This window comes from Opisthocomus hoazin, chromosome 4, assembly GCF_030867145.1.
Source record: "Opisthocomus hoazin isolate bOpiHoa1 chromosome 4, bOpiHoa1.hap1, whole genome shotgun sequence".
NCBI classification, from domain to species: domain Eukaryota; kingdom Metazoa; phylum Chordata; class Aves; order Opisthocomiformes; family Opisthocomidae; genus Opisthocomus; species Opisthocomus hoazin.
The window spans coordinates 45,387,918-45,408,464 of record NC_134417.1 but is presented as its reverse complement, the minus strand read 5'-3'; the positions used below and the strand labels follow the sequence as shown (position 1 = coordinate 45,408,464).

The window sequence follows — 20,547 nt, the reverse complement described above, 5'->3', positions numbered from 1 at the left end:
GAGCAGAGCCAAAGCAGAGGCATCCTTCTGGTGAGGAACAGTTCCTAAGGAACTGTCTGGGAAAAAGTCTGCTCCGAGAGGCAAAAATGCACCACAGACTGTATCTAGAAAAGTTGAACATTTTATTGTCATTTATGAGTACACCATTCATGATTTTAGAAATACAGACTCTTTTTCACAAAGCACTGAAATACAGGTGCCTTCCAATCTCCAAAACCTACACTACTCCACGTCTTACAAACCTTTTGTATTCGCAGTTCAAGTTTGGTCTTTGCTGCAAGAAGTTCTTCACCAAAGATGCAAAGATTTTAGTTCTAGACTGCAAGACACCTGAACCGAATTTCAAACGCCACCTGCCAGCAAGCCATCAAAACCATCACTTTAACAATATGTAATCTATGATCTTCTTGTACTTTGTGCCCATAATGGAGTTCACCTTTGAAAATTTTAAAGGTAGAGGATTTTCCAGTTAACCATCAACTGGTATTTCCATTACAGCATCTAGAAGCAAACAGATACTTTGCAAGTACTAGTGCTTATGAACAGGTTGTGTTTACACAAAACCCAGAGAGGCCTCCAGAAACATTCAAAGTTAAAATGAACAGTTAACAGTTGCAAAAATCTGTAAATATTTTCAGTCATAACACAAGGAAACACTGCAGCATCAGCGTCTTGTGTGTTCTAGCTTCAACAGTGACAACTGTGCTAGTCCTACTATTCTACACGTTTCTCCCTTCCCCCCCATTTAAGTTTTATAGTCGCAATCTGAATATACAGCTGTACTTACAGGAAATATTAAACAATGCACAGCGCCTTAAGCAAGTTCCATGTCTGGTTTTGAACAAACCATAAAAAATAAGTGACAAAATAGTTTAAAATTGGTCCTTGAGTAGGATTACTTACTTTTATACAGCTTGGAAGCACTAAATTTAAAGACACACATTTATTATTAACCAGCACAAATGATTCCGTAGCTTTTTTTCCTCTTTTTAAAGAGTGTTACTATCATGCATGAAAAGCAAGCTGCTGCTCCCAAGTGCAAACATGGAGTTTAGTCTAAACACTCTCTCCTCACGTTGTTATTCCTTCTTTCATAAATTATTTCAGCATAACCAAGAATAGAAGCAGCTGACTAGCAAAACAGTATGAAGTTCACCTTTTATGTTGTGATCCATTCTTAAATTAATGGAGTACTTTGGACCCTTAGCATAAGGAAGGTTCAATAAACACTGCAAAGGACTTTTACATTATTTAATTTATATGTTTAGAAAGAAAATTCTACATTTGAACTCGTTAACTAATGAATCATCATCTGGAGACTGTAGTACTGAAACCGTGCAAGACATTTGCAACTTCAGGAACATCCAATTACACTGTCTTTTCACCCAAACAATGATTAGTAGAATATTGCATCAGTCCTAGATAAACAAGACAGGACAAAAAGCTCCTTTTAGAAGAGCATTAGGATTCAAAATATCTTTTATATTCAGTGAAGAGAATCCACACACAAATATGCACGAAGGACTCCTTAACACAGACTGTATCACAATAAATGTAATCCAGCTGTAAGTCTTGGAACTAGACTTGTTACTGGTATGAAGCCATATTTCTTCAGAGACTACAATCAGAAGCACCATTATTAATGCTTCAACATTTGGGGTTTTTGATACATGAATAGCATCTCTGTTGTCAAGCCAGAGATCAAAAATTCAGCTGAAACAGCCCAGGTGGACTATGAGTTTAGAGCAGTCCACTTGTGCCCGAAAACCTTCCAGGCACCAAAAGCCGGCTTTCATCGTTGCATTACCTCAGTAAGGGTGGAGCCCCCTCCACTAATGCAATATTCCAAAGACCATTGCAACTAAGACTGTCGAGCCATGTCTCAGCTGAAAGGTACCACTACCAAAGGACACGATTTTCTTCCTCCCCCATCTGCCCATGCTGCCAGAGAACAACATTAAAAAGAGCACTCTTTGGTGTGGAAAGCAGGTCAGTAGAGACTCCAGGTGTGGCTTGAGGAATCCTCAGTACCAAGCCGCTTTCCACACACACAAATTCAGTCCATCTTCTCTTTCTGGACCAGCTTGGGTGCATCTACAAAATCCTTGCCGTTGTAAAGGATGATAGCAAAAGTTCCAAAGCTCGCACTTCCCCAGAAAAGCACATAGGCCAGTGTCTCAGTCCATGTATCACCTGTTAGAAGTCAGACAAACATTTTAGTTAATTATCTCCAATTAACCAGAGAGGTTTTTTTAAGTACAAAAGCAAAATATTTCAAGCCTTCCCTCAGAGATCTGCTGTCAAATGAAGTTAGAAATCCTCAGTGGGTACTGGGCTCTTTTCCTATTTCCTCACCTAGGAAAACTGTGTTTACCACACAGTTCTTGGAACTCTTTGAACAGACAGCTACGGAAGTCAGAGTCAGGAACTCTTCTGGCACTCATGTTAGAAAATTCAAGGCAAAAGCAGCAGGCAAAAACCTTCACAACTCCCAACACAGACTTAGTTTAGGGGGACATCTTTCAGAATAGGCTTATGCCTACATTTGACTTTTCCGAGCTGTATTTCTGCCCTGAATTAGGTAAGTATTTTTCTGGGGATTCATCCAGCCTGCACGAAAGCTAGATATCCACTCAAGTGCAACTAAATCTGGGGGCAATTAACTGCCCCATAAGTGACTTCTACAGGAGTTTTAACATTATTTTCTATAGTACCTGAAATTTTTCCACATTAATTATACAATGCTAGCCCTCAGTCTCTAGAGCCATGCTCAAACACCTTTTAGTACGACTGAGAAGGAATTTTATACTGAACGGCTTCCAGTAACCATTTATAGAAAGTCCACACATGAGCAAGCTAATATTGTGAAATTAGACTCCAGTGACTTACCAGCCATTAGCAAACAAATAATGCACATGGAGAAAGCAACCACCATAATAATAGGCAACTGGGGAAAGAAAAAAAAAAAATCACTTGATATAGTAGCACATATATTCCTTGATTTCCTTTAAGATGGGCTGTACTGCAAAGCTATTTACTTGCTTTGCAATGAAGTTGCTTTCATTGCTGAGTCACCTATTGTCGGACACAACTAAAATTTTGGATAGCTCCAAAATTTGGAAGAGTGTGTTCAATAACTAGGTTAAGAATTACAATACACCTTCCGTCTATCAAAAGAGCGGTTGAGATTTGTGTTTTAAGAAAACCACCAGCCACTAATTAAACCTGTGATGTCCCCCAAATCCCATTTCAAAAAATAGGAGGGGGGGAGAAAAAAAAAAAAAGTTTTTTTGTGTGTTACAGTCTATACTTCTGCATGAAGTATGAGAAGAGATCTTCACAAGCTGCTTCTGCAGAAGGAAACAGTCATTGACGGTGACTAGTAGAATCTCTCCCTTTCCACTTGAAGCAGATTTTAAAAAAGCAAGCAGCAGTTTTTTCAATACCTCAAGGACACTCCATTTTCTGTCAAGGGAACAGTCTGGGTTTAGTCCTATAAACAGGTATCACAGAAACATAACCAGATTATAGGGACGCTTTATTACTAAATAGACAAGTTCTATTGAGCCATATGAAGCAAGTGACTAGAAGGTTGTATGTGTTTCTCCAATTGTGAAAAGTCTCCATACTCACAGCTAAGAATTTCCAGTCTTTCTTGACATGTAGAGGACTAGCAGGTTCTACTTCATCCACTGAATAATTTCCAAGAAAAAGATCAATTGCATCCTGGAAGAGAAATGGAGATCAATAACTAAAACACACAACACACAGCAATGTTTATCAAATACATTTCCCTACAATTAAAAGCCTAACTTACTTGTCTAAATCCATCAGAAAAGTTATTTTTGTAGTAACGTATTAACGAGTTCCAGCCATCCATTATTAAGCCCCACTGAGTTCTCTTCCCAGTTCTGCAAAAAGAAGTTTTGAAAAATACTGAAAATAGACTTATAAATTCAGGAAGGTAATTTCAGATGTACAGTTCTTTCATTGTTCAAATGTGCACTATGTTTAATAAATACCTGCATGTAAACACATTTATCTAGTGGTGCCTCTGCATTATTACCACACATACTTGTATCACAGTTTGAAAGTAAAATTACACTTCTCTCCATCACACAACATAAGTGCCTTGAAGATGCATGTTTTCTTGGTTTTATTTCCAGATAGCCTTTTCTCCTTTCATATAGGCACAGTAAAGAATGGTGGTGTTCTGTAGATTTTAGTCTTGACATTTTACCAGCTGAACCACTGCAAAACTCATTAATGGCCTAAGCCCCAGATTAATAACCTTCTCATATGAAGACTTCAAGAAAAGGCCGAGCACACCCAAAAACCCAGAAGGCCTTCACAAGAAAGGCTGACTTGCCTTGTGTAATCTGTCTTTAAGGCACCAGTTCCAGCATATTGTTTGGCACAAGCATTAGCGTTATCAGCCCATGCTGTGAATAAGAAAACATTAAGAAAGATTAAGGAAGTTATACACTTTGTTTGGAAAAAAGTGATTGTTTCAACTCTATAAACAGCCTACCGTTTTTGTAGATTTTCTCAAAGTCTGCTTGCTCTTCGATTCTCTGTCCAACATGCAGAACACCTAGCCTCTAAAACAAAAAGCACAGAATCATAGAATAGTTTGGGTTGGAAGGGACCTTTAAAGGTCATCTAGTCCGCAACCCTTGCAATGAGCAGGGACATCTAACTAGATCAGGTTGCTCAGAGCATACTGAGGCTCACTAGTAGTTCACTAGAAAAATTAGGATTTGCTTTCAGAAAAAGCTGTATTTATTGAACTACAGCCTGGCCAATGCCTTTCAAGCAGTACAGTAGCTCAAGTATGCAAGCTCTTATTGAAGTGCTAAAATTACATTTCTGTTCCAAACAGAAAGCCCCTCTCATCTTCCAGCTTGTTAAACAAGCATAAAATATTTACCTGAAGCTGGGCTTGAAGAGATCGGCGTGCTAACAAGCTCTGGATCACATTGGTCCGATCAAGGCAGTCCATGCAGTTACTGCGGAATATTCCTTCTTGCTGAGTCACAATTTTACCATCAGAATCAACTAGAAAATAACTAACACATACAATCCATCTAAGTATTTATAGATCTCCATATAAACCACACATGTTCAGAAGTAAATACTCCAGCAACCAAAACGCAGTTGTCTTGAGCACACGAAGAGTTCTTAGCCATGTCTCTCTACTTTGACACTTCCCTGAATTCTTCCCCTCCCACGCTGAAAAACAGCATCAATATATGAACATTCAGTAATCTCAGGATGTAATCACTTGTATCATTTAGACAATCAGGAATATTGAGTTATGTGTTACTGGGAAGAGCAGCTTCTGGTGCTAAATCAGTGACTTTTTCTTCCAGTTATTATAGGGTCCTAGCATCCACAGATATCAAGATCATTAGCAGAGTGTAACAGCAGAAATAATCTGATTTATATATACATGGTCATCTGGGTCAATCCCGTCACCACTGCATAGTCACATAAGCTGGCAGGCACACTTCTTCCAGGAAGGTATTCAAATCTTTATGGCCACTACTGAAAATCTGCCACTGTCACTTACTCTTCCCTCTATGTGAGCATCTGGGGGAACCAGATATTCCCTCTTGCAACTGCATATGCTAATTGTTACCTCAACCTTTTTATTCAGCTAAACCAGATGTTTCTAGTAGCTGGTAACAAGCAGCTCATTTTAAATACTGAATTGCATGCAATTATTCTGGTAACTGAGCTGATACAACAAATACACCCATCAAGTTATCAGCTGGATGTGTGAATCAGACAGAACTATACATGTCCCCCTGCCACAGTATGAAACTTCCAGTTGCCTAAAAATTTACATATCACATTTTGTTACTCCATTATGTAATTATGAACTCTAAATTTGCACTAGCATATGATCCACTGTTACCGTACAGCATATCAAGATTATAAAGTCTTAGACTCATGCAGTACTAAAATCACGAGCTTTAGAAATATGCATTTACTTTGATCAACCTTGTGTTAACAAGGCTGGTTCTCGTCATTCTTGGAGAACTAGTTTTGTTAAACCACATTTTACATTGTTGTATGATTAAAGAAGACAACACTTGTGAAATCTTCATTTTCCCCCCTTCTCACCCCAAGCTTTGCCTAGAACTGATATTAGGATAATTACTGTAGTTGAAGAGTAGACATTTCTGGTTAATAAGATAGTTTAAGTGTTGCATCACACCTATTATTGCTCTAAAAAAAATTAAAACACCACACATACACATACCTCCTCCCCCAACCCCCGCCCCAACCCAGCAAGCCAGCTCTCCTTTCTGACAGGTCTTTCACAACCGGATTTCACATGCAGAAAATAGAGCTGTTTGCCTCCCTCAGGGTTGCAAAACTATTTTCTGAGAATATCAGACCTTAAACTTCTCTGTTCCTGTTTAAGCAATAGTCACCCTAAGTGAAACAAAACAAGGCAAGGTAGAACCAACCTAATCTTGAAGAGCAGCCTTCATTTTTGTACCTTTAGTGACACATGTCCTTCCTCCCCCCTCCCCCTTCTTTATTTCAAGGAAACCTGGTTCTTTTGTAAGCCTCCAATGGCAGGTGACAGTAAACAATTTATGTGATTCAGTATTCATTCTAAGAATAAAGGATCTTTGCTGTATAAGAAACCAATATGCTTCTTTCTCCTTATTTGAAGTGCTCAAAGCCAATTTATTCTTCAGCTCTTCATGTGGTTTTTAGGCTTTTTTTTTTTGATGGCAGGCAGAGAATATTCACTGTCATCTGATTAATTTATACTATTCCCACAGCCTTCATTCCAAGCAAGAGATTTCTTTCACGAGACTCCTGTTCTAGTTTGCAGCTCACCTCATTTTTTTTTAAAGGATAGAATATACCACTGCCAGTTTTGTAATGTTTTTTGCTGATCGACTTTGTGCTTTAGGCACAGAAAGGAAGCAATCGGAAAAGCAGAACAAAGTAAATAGCTTCCCTAACCGTATACATGTCTACAATTAGCAAACAAGTGCTTAAAACACACTTGTGGGACTAAGCAAAGATTTAAGTTGATTTGGACATTCAGTCTACTGCCATATGACTAAAAATAAGAATTTGTTTCCTTGTGGGTTATTTATGGTAGCAAGGGCTAACAATCAGTGCCAGTGCCAAGGTTTGGTGCCACAAGGTGTGCTAGAGAAAACACTTAAAAAGAGAGCAGGTGCCTGTGGAACCAGCACTAAGTGTTTGAAACTATGTAGCAGAACAGTGTGCTGTCAACAACACAGGTAATTACTATTGGATGAAAAAAAATATCACCTAAGGACACGTTTTAAAAGAGCTTCAGTTGTATGCACACTCATTTCTTTGTCTAACCTTTTACCCAAAGGTACAAAGGCAGCTCTTGCATCGCAACGCAGGGTTGCTACAATTCTCAGAACCATTTTATTGGGACATAAAAAGCGCTCTGCATCTTGCCCACCACCAGGTCTCTAACCTCGCACATGGTATCAGCAAGCAAACAGACATATGGAAACATTAATGCATGCGAATGCATCTTCTTTACAGAAGGTTACAGGTCTGTTTTACTGGGCCTTAATTCAAGACAACAGAAGTATGAGAAAGTGGTCTCATTTTAACAGTATGGAAATAAGAGAACTGCAGAGCCTTACCTAAACTCATCTTGCTGTTCTGCTAGTTGATCCATCAAAATCTGAAGTCGATCCCACCTCATTCGACTGCACTCTTTATGGAAGTCAAATGCTACATATCTGTTCAGAGAGAGAAGCATCTTTTCAGAGAACGTATGTATTGCAGTGAAGGTCTCGGAAAACCCCATGGGGAAGGGTTGATCTATAAAACAGGCAGTGACAGAGGATTTGTTTTTCTTCAGAGTTGTCTTACAGCACACATCTGTGGATTTTGTCAGTGCTCTGTAGTGTTCCTGAGGCTGCACCCTTAGTGTGCATGGTGACAACATTTACATTTCAAGATGCCACCAGTCTGGGGAACGACACATTCAGTTCCAAGTTACTCCTCCTACATTCTGGTTATATTTTCCCTTCAGCAAGCACCAAACGGATATGCATTTGATTTCACCTTTTTTCTTCCCCACCAGGATTCTTTTGCCCTCCTCTCTTCCCAGCAACTGCACTGGGATCTTCAGTTCACTTTGAAATAGACACAGGTGTTGAAACACAACATTCTTTGCTGGCATGCAGCATAATTCCCTTGCTAGCTCTCTAGAAACCCGAGACAGGTCCTGTTTAAACAGCTGACCTACTCTGTCATAAGCAAATTAAACAGCTACTGACTCGGAACAAGATTTTAACAGCCAACTCACTTCTGTTAAGTGCTCTAGATGTGATGTTCAATTCAACATTTATATACATATACGTATATGTTTGCTGTGAATTACAGGGCATTACATTCCTCCATTCAAGTATTCATAATCCAAAAGTTACGATTTGCCAAGTTTTCAAGACTATTTGCATGAAGAAACATGGTATACATACACTGAAGACTCAAGACTGACTCTGGCAGGTAAACACCATCAAAACTGATTAACAAAGAAAAAAGATTTTGGCAGCATTAAGAAAACGGGTTTGACAAAAACCACTTTTTAATATATACAGAACAAGCATCACTAAAACACACCCTGACAGAATTTTACATCTTTATTTCCACCAGGTGACTTTATAGAAAAGATGCACAGAATTCCACGAGCTTTGTACAGCTAAGGTATCAATACCAGCTCGGGTGTGAGTGAAGAAAGAGCTCACCTTAGAAGTGGTCTTTTTTTAATAAAAGCAAAAGAAAAATCTACACCCACACACCAGTAACACAAATAAATGCACCCTGAGGGTAGTAAAAGAAGCACACAGAAGTGAGACAGACATCTGTAACTACCCTGGCGATGACAGCAGCAGGGCATCACACAGGCAGAAAAAAAGCTTGGAAAACATTTGAAGTATGTCAGGTTTTATAAGGGCATCTTGATTATACTCTGCCATTCCTTAATTCTGCTTAGACAGAAGTGAATCCTTATTAAAACAAGATGCCTTTCAGCTTACAGGTAGGATTCTGTCCTTTGACATACATGAGTGGCAATAATACTATACAGCAATTTCAAGGAAAAGGTACAGGTAAGTATCTGTGGGAGCTGGATGCCAGCCCTCCCTCTAGAAGTCAGAGAAAGCGCGCACAGGCAGATTGTAAAATTCTGTACTGCACTCAAGATTCCCACAAAGAGATGGCATTTCTCTTGTGATTAAAGTGCATTCTCCACTCTTAGCCCATTGTTACACTAAGGTCCAGGCACATAAATTACATGTTTCCTCCTTCATCTTAATACTGTTTTGCTCACACTCACCACTCCCTTACTAAGTTAGCAACGTAACCAAGCCCTTTTGCCAGAAGCTAATTCTGCAGAGTAGGATTTCTTCCTAAAAAGCAGAAGATCCCCACAGTTCTCACAGCATACTATTACTCCAATACTGGCAGCATTTCCACTGCCTCTTAGCTCTGTTATTTATTCTGTCTCCTTTTTGTTGCTTCACAGCCTCACTTCCGCTTAGAAGATGAGCTCTGAGGTAGGGTCATTGGTCATATGCAAGTTACTTCATAAAAAAACCCTCAAACAAATCAGACAGTTGGTAAAGGCCCCCAAAGAACCGATCGCTCTGTGGGTCCCAGTGGCAAGGCTCAACTTTTCACACAGAATGTATCATTTCACTTCACATGTACCTGACCATTCCATTTGCCATGCTGTTTACCATTTTTGCAAATGTTTGCTCAAGAGGCTTCTCTGAACCTTTTTGGTTAACCTGGGAGAAAAAGAAAAAACCCCAGTATTACTCAAAAGCCTGCTTAATAGAACAGCAGCTTTTTCAGGAAGAAAAAGTGAAAGCATACCAAGTTGACAATCATTTGCTTTCCATAGCTAATTATTTGTGAGTCAAAATGTCTTTGGAAGCCATCCATCTAGAAGAGAAAGGAAATCTGTTGACAGATACATACTACTATTGAGATTTGTGATTGACAAGAAATGTCTAGAATAATCTTTTTGATGATACTGCATAGGTAGTTTTACTGCTAAAAAAAGCATTTCATGTTCTCTATTGTGCGAATACATTTCTACTTTCATCCCCTCAGTGCATTCAGTTCTCCTTATAAAACATGCCACAGATAACGCATATTCTGCGGCTACCAAAAACTGGTGCAAACAAGAACCAAAGAGAAACTACCCCTATTGATGTCTGGATTTTTTTCCAGGCTCTGAACTCATCTTCAGGAGTAGAAGGCTTCTTGCTCCTACTTTTGAAAAATAAAGCTTGATCCAATATTGCTGATGTTTATTCTTCCGACTACAGTTTGTTGCCCTGTCAGGCAAACATGAGCCCAGAAACATATTAAAACCTCAAGACACAACAAACACTCACATACATGATTTACTGACTTGCTGATCTGTGGCTTTGGTTTATACTTGAGGTTTGGTCTTTGAGACCAGAAAAAAGGAATTGATCCACGGGTCTGCAAGAGAACAGAAACAGTTTTAAACAACAAAATTTACCAACTCACTTGCCATTTAAAAATAAAGCAGACTGGTTTCACTCATTTGTGCACATGCACATCTTACATATAATCTATGTTTAAAAACATAAACAGAGCTATCATTCTTAAGCCAGTGAGCAGTTCCTCACACTGACTTTACCTGAACAAATGATGCTTTGCTCCCCTTGTAATGCACAATTTGTTCTGTTTCAACAAAGTTTGCAGCATGCCCTTCTGAATCAATACCTACGTAGGAAAAAGACCTTATTATCCATCTCAGACTAGCTGCAGAACAGCAACAGTCTATCAGCAAAAGGCTTCCTACCCTCCGCTTTTAAGCACTCACAGAAAGCATGAAAATAAGCTGCCCGAAGACAGTAAATTCAACATTGCTTCATCAAAAGTTTAACATCATCTGTGCTAAATTCAACTTGAAGAAGCACAGTTGTGCTTAACACATTTTGATATTTATAGTTGTAGAAACTGAGTAGTTTAATAGAAAATAAAATACGAGTGCTTTGACACCAGAATATTCAAAATTCTATGATCTAAGCCTGAATCGAAATGTGACAACACAATTCAACAGCAATGGTACTGCAGAAACTGACCAACTTCAAGAGCACGTATGTTGGGACTAAGAACAGACAAAGTAATTTAAATCCATTTCTTGTTCACTTTTTAACTTGAAACAATTAGAGAACATCACTATTCAGGGCTCCCCTGCCAGCACAAATGATGTTGAATTTACTGCTAGGCCAAAAGGGCTTAGACACTTGCATTTAACTCCAATAAGAACAGTAAGTGTTAAAAAACCCTACAAGGCTTCTGCAGTTATCTCTACAAGGAATAAAGAAGAATCAGTTTTAATATTTTAATAAACAACAGAAAATGCTACAGTTCATCATACAGGTTCCTAATATTTTCTTTGGAGCAAGGACCTCTTGAGACAAACTAAGCATTTTTTTTGTTCAAGTCATTGTACAGCAATTACTCTTAAAGGTAAGTCACACATAGATTAAATTTTGCATTATTTTTATAATAAATCAGTTTGCTATTTTACCTCTTACATAGTATCGTACACCAGCCCTGAAACAGCTTCTTCTGGAAACAAGCAGCCAGTCAAAACACTTCCCATTAATAGAACAAGAGTGCATAGTGATAACTAATGAATAACACTAAGGAAGAACACCAAAATGTCATTAGGATATTTTTATATATCAAGAGGTAGGAAACATCAAGGAACCAATATTTGTATTTCTGGCACCAGTAACAGCTGAACATTAAAAACATAGTATTAGGATCAGCATGTACATCACGAAAAGACAGGCTATAGGCAATGTCACCGATAAACACACATTAAAACTGCTATAATTTTGAGAAAACAGGACTCTAGAGAAGATTAATCAGGTCTTAGGGTCCTATGTATATCATTAAATGGACTGACTTCTGAAGTTCTATTCAGTACTACAACCATCTTATCCATAATTTTATTAAGCCACCTTAACAGCTTCTTGCCCCTATTGCTTTTAACAAAAAAATACCACTCAAACTTATTTCTAGGCTTTTAGAAGACTGAATATCTTGGGCTGTTATACATTGCACCTCTAAGCACACCATACATCACATTTACAAATGCCAGAACTAGTAGAAATGTAGACTGGCTTTCAAATCCATGTCAATAAAAAGAATAAATACATACCAAGCCTCCATTGCGAGCTTTTTACACAAGAATGCTTTCCTGCTCGGGCTAGATACCCAAAGTGGTAGATACACCATAATCTGGGACTAATTAACAAACAGGTGCCGTTGACAACTATTTTCAAATCTTAAGAGTCTTGTTCTGTGCTTGCCTTTTTTTGGACTATGGTAAACTATCAAGTCTAATGGAAACCAGCATCCATCATGAATAATTTCTCCAGGCAGATTCACAGGCTTTCATCCTTTTCCCCAAAAAAACTGAAACCTACAACGTTAAAGCAAGCAAAAGATCAAAATGGTCAATTTTTGCAAGCTGTGGTATTAGCATACTGCAGTCTTCTATTCTTTGAGGAATCTAGATACTTTGTCTTGAGGCTGGTAAACTAAACAAGACACTTTTTTAAACACAGCACATTTTACAGTGAAATCTAGATTCTGCATCTGTGATTCAAGTGGGACATAAAGCAGCTGTGTCACATGTAAGCATCTAAGCTATGTTAAAGAGCACACTGACTGCATATATAGAATCATAGAATCATTAAGGTTGGAAAAGACCTCTAAGATCATCGAGTCCAACCATCAACTCAACACCACCATTCCTACTAAACCATATCCTGAGGTGCCATAGCTACACGTTTTTTGAACACTTCTAGGCATGGTGACTCAACCACTTCCCTGGGCAGCCTTTTCCAATGTCTGACCACCCTTTCATGGAACATCTTGATTTATGTGTGCAGTTGTACTAATGTTTTTCAAATTCTTTACAAACAGTATAATACCAGTTGGCCCTACATGATCCAGAATGTTCTCACAATTCATAAATCAGACTGTGGAAAAGACCTATTCCTCCGCTTTCCTGGAAAACTACTGCCAGGTCCTATACCCTTTAATCCAATACCTGTATAGCCAACAGTTTTGTGCAAGAAAAGTTACCTCTAAACATAGCTGCTTAGCAACAGTCAGCCCATTTTCTGCCTGCCATCTGCCCTAACTTAATAGCAACTTGCTATTGGCTACTTCCATACACATTAAAAGAAGGAAAAGACATAATTTACCATTCTTTAGAAGGGTGTGTTTTTTTTCTTGGAGCAGCAAGGGAAATACTAAACATAGTTTAGCCTTTAGGTGATCAAAGTCTCAGTTACCCAAGTAAGTTCATTATTTCTCATGACTGCAAGACCAGAACTCCAGTCCAGATATATTTAGGTTTATCTAGAGGCAAAAAAAGAATCTTTGATTTTACTGAAATAGCTGCTAGTGGCACTATAACAGCTCTGCTTAGGGGTCTTCCTATCCTTTTCATCACTAAAAATCCAGTTTCTTTGAATTTCTGGGTTCTCCAAGTGTTTGGTTGGTATTAGAATTACAGCAAAGCAACATCACTTATGCCAATTATTTACATAGTGAAAATAGGACAGAAGAAGGTGTTAATTGCAGTCTGCCAACTGCTAATTGCAAGCCACCCAGACTCTTCCACCCAGGACCTGCAGGATAAGGACTGGGTTGTTTCGACAGTTCTCTTTTGCTGTCTTTCCTTGCCTCTCCACCTACTCCCACAACATTTTCCATTAAATGACATCACAGAAAAGAAGGCCTGGAGATCTGCCAGCTGCTAAGAGTCCTACCAGAACAACCGAGCCAGTCTGGAAACTGTTCCTTGTACACACCTGAGGGGCCTCTGGAACGGAGGAACTAAGGATGAGTTCAGTCTTGCCAGTCCTTTTCATGCTGGCAGTCCAAGAGCACCTGGGACTAACTGCAGGAGGAACACTGCCTCCAGAAAGGATTAGGCCTGCTTGCAGCACACACCCCTTCTCAAAAATAAACTCGTGACTGCTTTGCTAAAAAGGCTGTTACCCAAAGCCCAAGGCAGCTGGCTAGGAGAAGCATTCCAGGAGCCTTCAGCAGAACTCCTTATCCTTGTATTCATCGACGGGAACATCCAGAAGCACTCCAAGTCAAAACTGTTCTCCCTTCTTTTGAATCTAAAGTAAATGCTAAATGAAGGTATCCTTCTAGCAAGATAAAAAGTACTAAGCCTGATGTAAAAGCATTTGCTGTATTCATCTTAGCCTTCAATCCCACTGAAGACAGCTATGAAAATCACACCTGCAAAATTAAATACATTAAACCTTAAAAGCAGGAATATTCAAGTGAGTTAACGTGAGTGGGCTATCAAATACTTAATGCTCACATCTGAACAAACTACAACTGAATTCTGACAATGTTATAGTTACACTATGTTATAGTTGCCAACATATCCAACAGAGCAGCCTCATCAGCAACCATTTTGCTGTTGGACTACCATATTCAGCACTGAGCTTTACAACATGAAAGGATACATCCGTGCATCACTGGTGTAGCAAACCTATGGATCTGAAACATATACACAATACATGTTAAAAATATTAAACACTAGTAGCCAAAAAAGATAAGTGAGTAACTATGGTTTGTCTAGGAGGTTTTTGACCGTTTCATATACTTCATATCCTTTACTTTGTTTCAGGCACAGTAATTCTGAGGAAAAAAGTTCAAAGAAAACAGCAACAGCAACCCTTATTAGCAACAGTGAAAAAGTGAAAGTCTAATCCTAATTAAGTGATCTTGACAAAAAATAAGATGCTTTGTCCTCCTATACATAGCATTTACTCTTCTACAAACATTCAGTATACACTGAAAACCTTTTGTTATTTGCTGTACCTCCACAGCAGGATGTAAGCAGAGATAGCAGTTAAACAACACAGGGCTTCAGTAAGGAATACTTCTATGGGATTAATACTTGCAATACTTGTTCCAGGGTTTTTCCCCATCCTGCCACTCCTGAATAACTTGGTCTTTCATTAAAATTCTCCAATACTAGAAGTCAGAAATACCACATCTCTACATAAAACTGTTACTATAGCAAGCCACCTGTAGTCAGTATTAGGTCACGCTTCCCCTCACGTATCAGTTATCTCCCTTTTCAGCTTCTGTGTTTTGCCTCCTACGTCTGTTTTCACCAACCAGCCACACTTCGCTTTCTTTGCTGTTCCCACCACAGCTTTTCTCTCATTTCCCAAGCTTTGTTTGCATAGCACTATTCAAACCATATACCCAGTCATATGCCTCCACAATATACACAACAGCCCTTTGCTAATTCGTATCTTCACATTCCAGAAGCACTGCACAATCCAGCCTTTTGGAACAGAGCTGTCTAATGTAAGAGCACATCTCCACAGCTTACCAAGACAGAAATAGAAGCAGTGCGTCGTTCACTTTGATAAGTGGGAAGTACTGATAGAGAGAAAAGGCTGTAGTGCAGACAATTCGAGAAGCTGAACACACATCTCCAGTCTCTAGTAGGAAGGAGCTTAGATCAGTCTCGCCACTGAGGTACTACAGTTGTGGCTCATGGTCGTGCGCTGGGATTTGCTGGACCAAGTGAATTAAAAGGTTGACTGTACTAGTCTTCATTTGAAACAAATGAAAAGAATCTAAACTGTCAGTCTTACTCTTTAATTATCAGTTTTATGACCTATTCACTAGGCAAATGGACTTTAAACTGCACTCCTGAAGAAAGAAGACAGACCGTCACAGAAAAAGAGTGATGAGCTGAACCTTGGCTATATCTAAAGATAAATAAGTAGCTAAAATTCAAAAAGCTTGAGAAGCATATGCTGTGCTGTGTAACTTCCCTTTGGTTTATATGAGCATGGTCTCAGCACAGTATCTTCAAACGCAGACAATTCCAAAAGTCAGCTTTACTATATGTACTGCTGAGGACATTGACATAAAGTTGAAAACAGAAAGCTGCTGCTGTGCTAAACTAGAAGATGGATAGCCCCATTATACTAGATTCTGGCTGTCTGAAATAAGAGACAGAATTACAGGAAACTGTGGTATACTTATAGTAAATGTGTATTTGTCCTCTATTAATGTAGTCATTATGAAGTGTTTACCTCTGGTTGAGCAGCAAATTCTCTAAGAAGATGTCCATTCCATACAAATCGTGGATCTGCCTGCAGCAAGAAAAAAGCCAACATGCTTTCAGAAACGGTCAGATCTGTTTAATTCAACATAAAGGCAACATCATAGTATCCATGCACCACACAAGATTAGGTGAAGAGATGTACATGGGAGATGGAACACCCTTCTTTCATCAATACCCTTCATCTCCCCAACTAGCAATCTAAATAAAATAAAATAGGTAAAAGTAGTAGCAAATAGTAGTAAGGTAACAGTCCTAAAAAGGGCAGAAGGAAAAAATTCAAGGAGATCTGTATGCAATAGTAAAAAAAAAATCTGAGAATTGACAGTTAAACAATATTTGCAGTTTAAAATATGAAAGTATTTCTATTCCGCTGCATAAATGATCCTCTTCAACTTTGCGTATTTCCTATTCCTAATTCACCTCACAAGTATCTTTAGCAGGTTGCTGAGCACATTCTAGAAGCCACCAGATTAGTCACAAAAGTGACATTTACTGCAAAACATAGTACAGAGTCTGGGGAAGTGGCATAAATCTCAACTTTAAGATGAGGCAGGCAGACAATACATCACCGAGGAAGAGGGTTAATTCAAGCTCAGTGTGGGAACAGTCTTTTGTCTAACAGAAAACAATAAATACAACTGTCAGAAATGGTTCAAATCCTACTTGCCATATCTTGACATAGTGAAGGAACATACGATGCTTTGGTGCCCCTACATTGGGGCTGCTTCCTTCTATCAGTACTGTTTAAACACACACAAAAACCTCAAACCTAAACACCCACATGCCAACCACAGGCAAGACTCCTCTTTTAGAGGTGAACTGGAGATGCCCAAAATTGCCACCATCCTTTTGTTAAGCCATTATACTGCAACCATGACTGTGAAACTATGTTAAAATTGTTTCAACCATCCAACATCTGAATTTACTTGAAACTGACACCTTTTCACTGTACTTTGCCTTTCAAACAACCTTCTGAAGTGTCACAATTTTAAGGCAAACCAATCTTTTAGTGTCAGCAACTGCTCTCCCTGAGAAGAGTACTGCCAGAGCAGTATTTGATAATGCAAAATAGTCTACAACTATTTTAATTTTTTTTTTAACCTTGGAAAAAAGTGTACTGCTTCCCCAGCTTAGATAGTTTCAGCAGCTGAGATACAACATCTCGTGACTCCATTGCCTCCTCTTTGGCAAAGGAAGGAAAAAGTGCTACTGACTTCTAAGGCTTCAGTATTTCAGTGCCTAGGCAGGTTAGACCTTGTTTATGCTGCAGTACAATAAGTTGCCAGACTAAGGATTCTGGAACTTTGGAAGCACAAGAAAATTTCAAGCTCAAATTGCATTTGGCTGATTGCGTCGTCTTTAAGACAAAAGCAGCATATTAAATTCATGCTTCAAACATACGGAATAGGCATAGTTTAGACAGAATACAACATCCCAAGGCCAACAGCCATAAACCCCACAATTCTGCTCCACACTATCCTGGAAGGGAATACAAAGTCAAGTGCCATTTATTCCACTTTGGGTTTCTTCCCCCCTATTCTAGGCCAGAGGAATGACTTGCTTTTTCGCTATTTTTCTGCTTAGCTCCTTCTTGTTGCAACTGGAAGTGTTCAATATTAAAGTCTGAGGCAAATTTTCATTTATTTTGAATTTTTAAAATCCATTTAAAGTAGACTGCAGAAAGTACTTCTAACTGCCTGATCTTGAAGTCTGACATCACATCAGAACAGACTTCATGTTGCTCACAAGCTACAAGACTTAAGGAAGGGTGTACTACTATGCTCAGACGCAACCCCTAACAGTGCTGATAAAACGCTGCAGTGCTGAACATACTTGTGTACTGAAGCATTACAGACCAGCAATTTCCACCCTTATTCTAAGCACCCTACAAAGCAAACAAATTGTAACTTCACTCAGTGTACTTCGCGCACTTGCTTGGTTGTTTCTTTTTCCTCTTGCCATCGGTTTCTTATTCCAGAGAGTTGCCCCAGCACAACACAATTAGCAACATAAGAGATAGTCTACTTACACAGTTGAGCAACAATAGTGCTATTTTTCGCTAGTTCAATTATAAGGATTTGCATCTAAGCAACATGTAAATCTGTTTCACTATTTAATTAACAATGAAAATAAAGCCATTTTTAGTTTAACAGGACCATAAACGCTTTAGCTGTATCTGCTACCATTTAGCATATCAATTCATTGTTAAAAAAAGTTTAAGATCTAGTGTAACAGGACCATGGATTTCAGCAACATCATCCTAAACTTCATGTAAAGTTTCCTTTAGTTTGTGATAGTTTGTTTTGACATCATTTAAACATCACCTGCATAAACTAAACTTGAGCCACGCAGAACTGATAGACAGCATTTGAGACACAGATACTAAGCACATCTAAATCCTTACCCTTTCTAGGAGGCTCATTTCCTGGAACTCTGGGCTCGTGTTGGCTAGCCGCTGCAGAGTGTGTGTTAGATCATATGTTGTTGAGAAGTAAAATCCATCCACGCTCAAGACATGATTAAGCATTGATAAAAATACCTTGTTGTCCTGCAACTGTTGAGATGAGAAAAAAAGGACAGAAGAGCTCTCATTTATCATGATCAAAATATCTTAACTCTTATAAGCTACTACTATTTTTTAAGTGATGAGATGAATTTTGCTAGTATTCTCGCAACACGACATCATCCAGAGATTACCAGACAAGAAGGAAACCATGAGATTGCAATTTTGATACTAGATCACCGATAACTTACAGCTAGCACACTGCAACCAAATTCTGCAAGAACAGTGGAGAGCAGAGAATACTATTCCTGTGAGGTAAATAGCTACTGGTATTAAACTAACATTAGTGTCTTCTGAGCAAAAATGAAGCCATTAGTTTCCCTGAAAACCATTCAGTCAAAAAAAAGAAGACAAGATGGCAACGCAAAAGAAAGGATATAACTTACTGTCAAGATTACCCCAGTAACTACTCTATGTTCTGGTTCAAGTTTTGATTCACCTCATTCCTTTCAAGAAAGAGCATCAGATTCCCTTTCAGCTCCATTGGTTATACACCCCTATCTACTCTTTATCAATCCACAACACATCTGTTTCATACAGTCTTCATCCTTTCCCTCCCTCTCAAAAAAGGAAAGTAATTTCTTCCCTGCTGGGTAATTATGTAATTGAACAATTCCATAAATTAAGCAAGACTGATAATTTGATGACAGCAAGGCAGCTTATCGCAGGGGCTATCAGAACAGTAAAGCTGTAAGAAAGACTTAACAGGAAGAGCATTAAGAAGAGCATACAATCTTAAAAGGAGCAAAAACACACAATATGCAGATCAAACTGAGGATGATACTCTAAATTGTACAATGTGAGTTTGTTATCTTGAATGTCATAACTTTACATACATCTATACCCAAATATTACATCAATTATAGTAGCCTGAACACATCAGAAAAAATAGCTCAAGGAGCTCCTGAAAAAATTTTCATAGTTTCATCAAGTTAGGTCCTGTGGTAGTGTTCATTAACATAAGATAACTTCCGCCACACTCCCCTAACCAATGCACCTACCTGAATATCAGTTAAGTGCAGCATGGTCTTTTTGTAGGAGAGGATGTCAAAGTCTGTTGCCTTCCAGATTGCATGACTGAAAATTTCACCTACTTTTTTCTTTTTTGTTATTACAATAAGATATGTGCCTGTAAATCAGAGCAAAGTTGTTGTTTTTCTTTTTTTTTTTAAAAAAAAAGACAGATGCACATACTAAGAAAAGCATCCTATAACCATACCAGAAAACTGAAACTAATAGCAAAGAGTGAGGTTTCTTCACGTTACACCTAGGGCTATGTTCTTAACAGTAAGTGGCTGAAACAGAAGCAAAATGCACTTGCAACCCACGTCTCTGTGCTCACACATCTTGAGCTACTCATTAAGTTTAAGGAATAAAAAAATCCGGACAAGATCAAAAGAAGTGTCAGCTACTCTTACTTCAGACCAGAGACAGTCTGAAAGTCTTTAGGCTTGCAAATGCAGCAGGAAGTCAACGATCTTGAATGTGGTTTGGAAAGCACAGAACAAGCCTGAAATACATGAAAGGAAGCATGCTTCAGAATCCAAAAAGCTCATTCATCTTATCCTGAAAAAATATTTATCCTAACAGGTTCAAAATGGAGCAAAGAGAAGGGGGTTTCTTTGAATAATTTGAGACAGGAAGTTTGCTGTTTTCCTGGTTGCAGAAGTAACAAAGCAAAAAAACCACAATAATGACAGGTCACTCAAAACAATTGATTTATACTTGTTGGTAAACACAACATAGCTTTATTTCTAAGCCTATCATATTTCAG

General features: G+C 38.6%; 1 protein-coding gene across 1 annotated transcript in view; it reads right to left on the bottom strand.

Annotated features, from left to right (window-relative positions):
- Positions 1 to 105: 105 nt before the first annotated feature.
- SACM1L (SAC1 like phosphatidylinositide phosphatase) overlaps positions 106 to 20,547 on the bottom strand; it is a 31,244-nt gene continuing 10,802 nt past the window's right edge. Inside the window, exons 4-20 of the mRNA XM_075418848.1 lie at positions 19,775 to 19,902; positions 18,615 to 18,764; positions 16,179 to 16,238; positions 14,583 to 14,616; positions 11,603 to 11,704; positions 10,703 to 10,788; positions 10,435 to 10,521; positions 9,904 to 9,972; positions 9,736 to 9,815; positions 7,662 to 7,760; positions 4,931 to 5,069; positions 4,532 to 4,601; positions 4,370 to 4,442; positions 3,818 to 3,911; positions 3,634 to 3,726; positions 2,890 to 2,947; positions 106 to 2,193 (exon numbers count right to left, since the gene is read on the bottom strand). Of these exons, the coding sequence (XP_075274963.1) occupies positions 2,057 to 2,193; positions 2,890 to 2,947; positions 3,634 to 3,726; positions 3,818 to 3,911; positions 4,370 to 4,442; positions 4,532 to 4,601; positions 4,931 to 5,069; positions 7,662 to 7,760; positions 9,736 to 9,815; positions 9,904 to 9,972; positions 10,435 to 10,521; positions 10,703 to 10,788; positions 11,603 to 11,704; positions 14,583 to 14,616; positions 16,179 to 16,238; positions 18,615 to 18,764; positions 19,775 to 19,902 (1,559 nt within the window). The 3' untranslated portion in view covers positions 106 to 2,056. The remainder of the gene's footprint in view (positions 2,194 to 2,889; positions 2,948 to 3,633; positions 3,727 to 3,817; positions 3,912 to 4,369; positions 4,443 to 4,531; positions 4,602 to 4,930; positions 5,070 to 7,661; positions 7,761 to 9,735; positions 9,816 to 9,903; positions 9,973 to 10,434; positions 10,522 to 10,702; positions 10,789 to 11,602; positions 11,705 to 14,582; positions 14,617 to 16,178; positions 16,239 to 18,614; positions 18,765 to 19,774; positions 19,903 to 20,547) is intronic.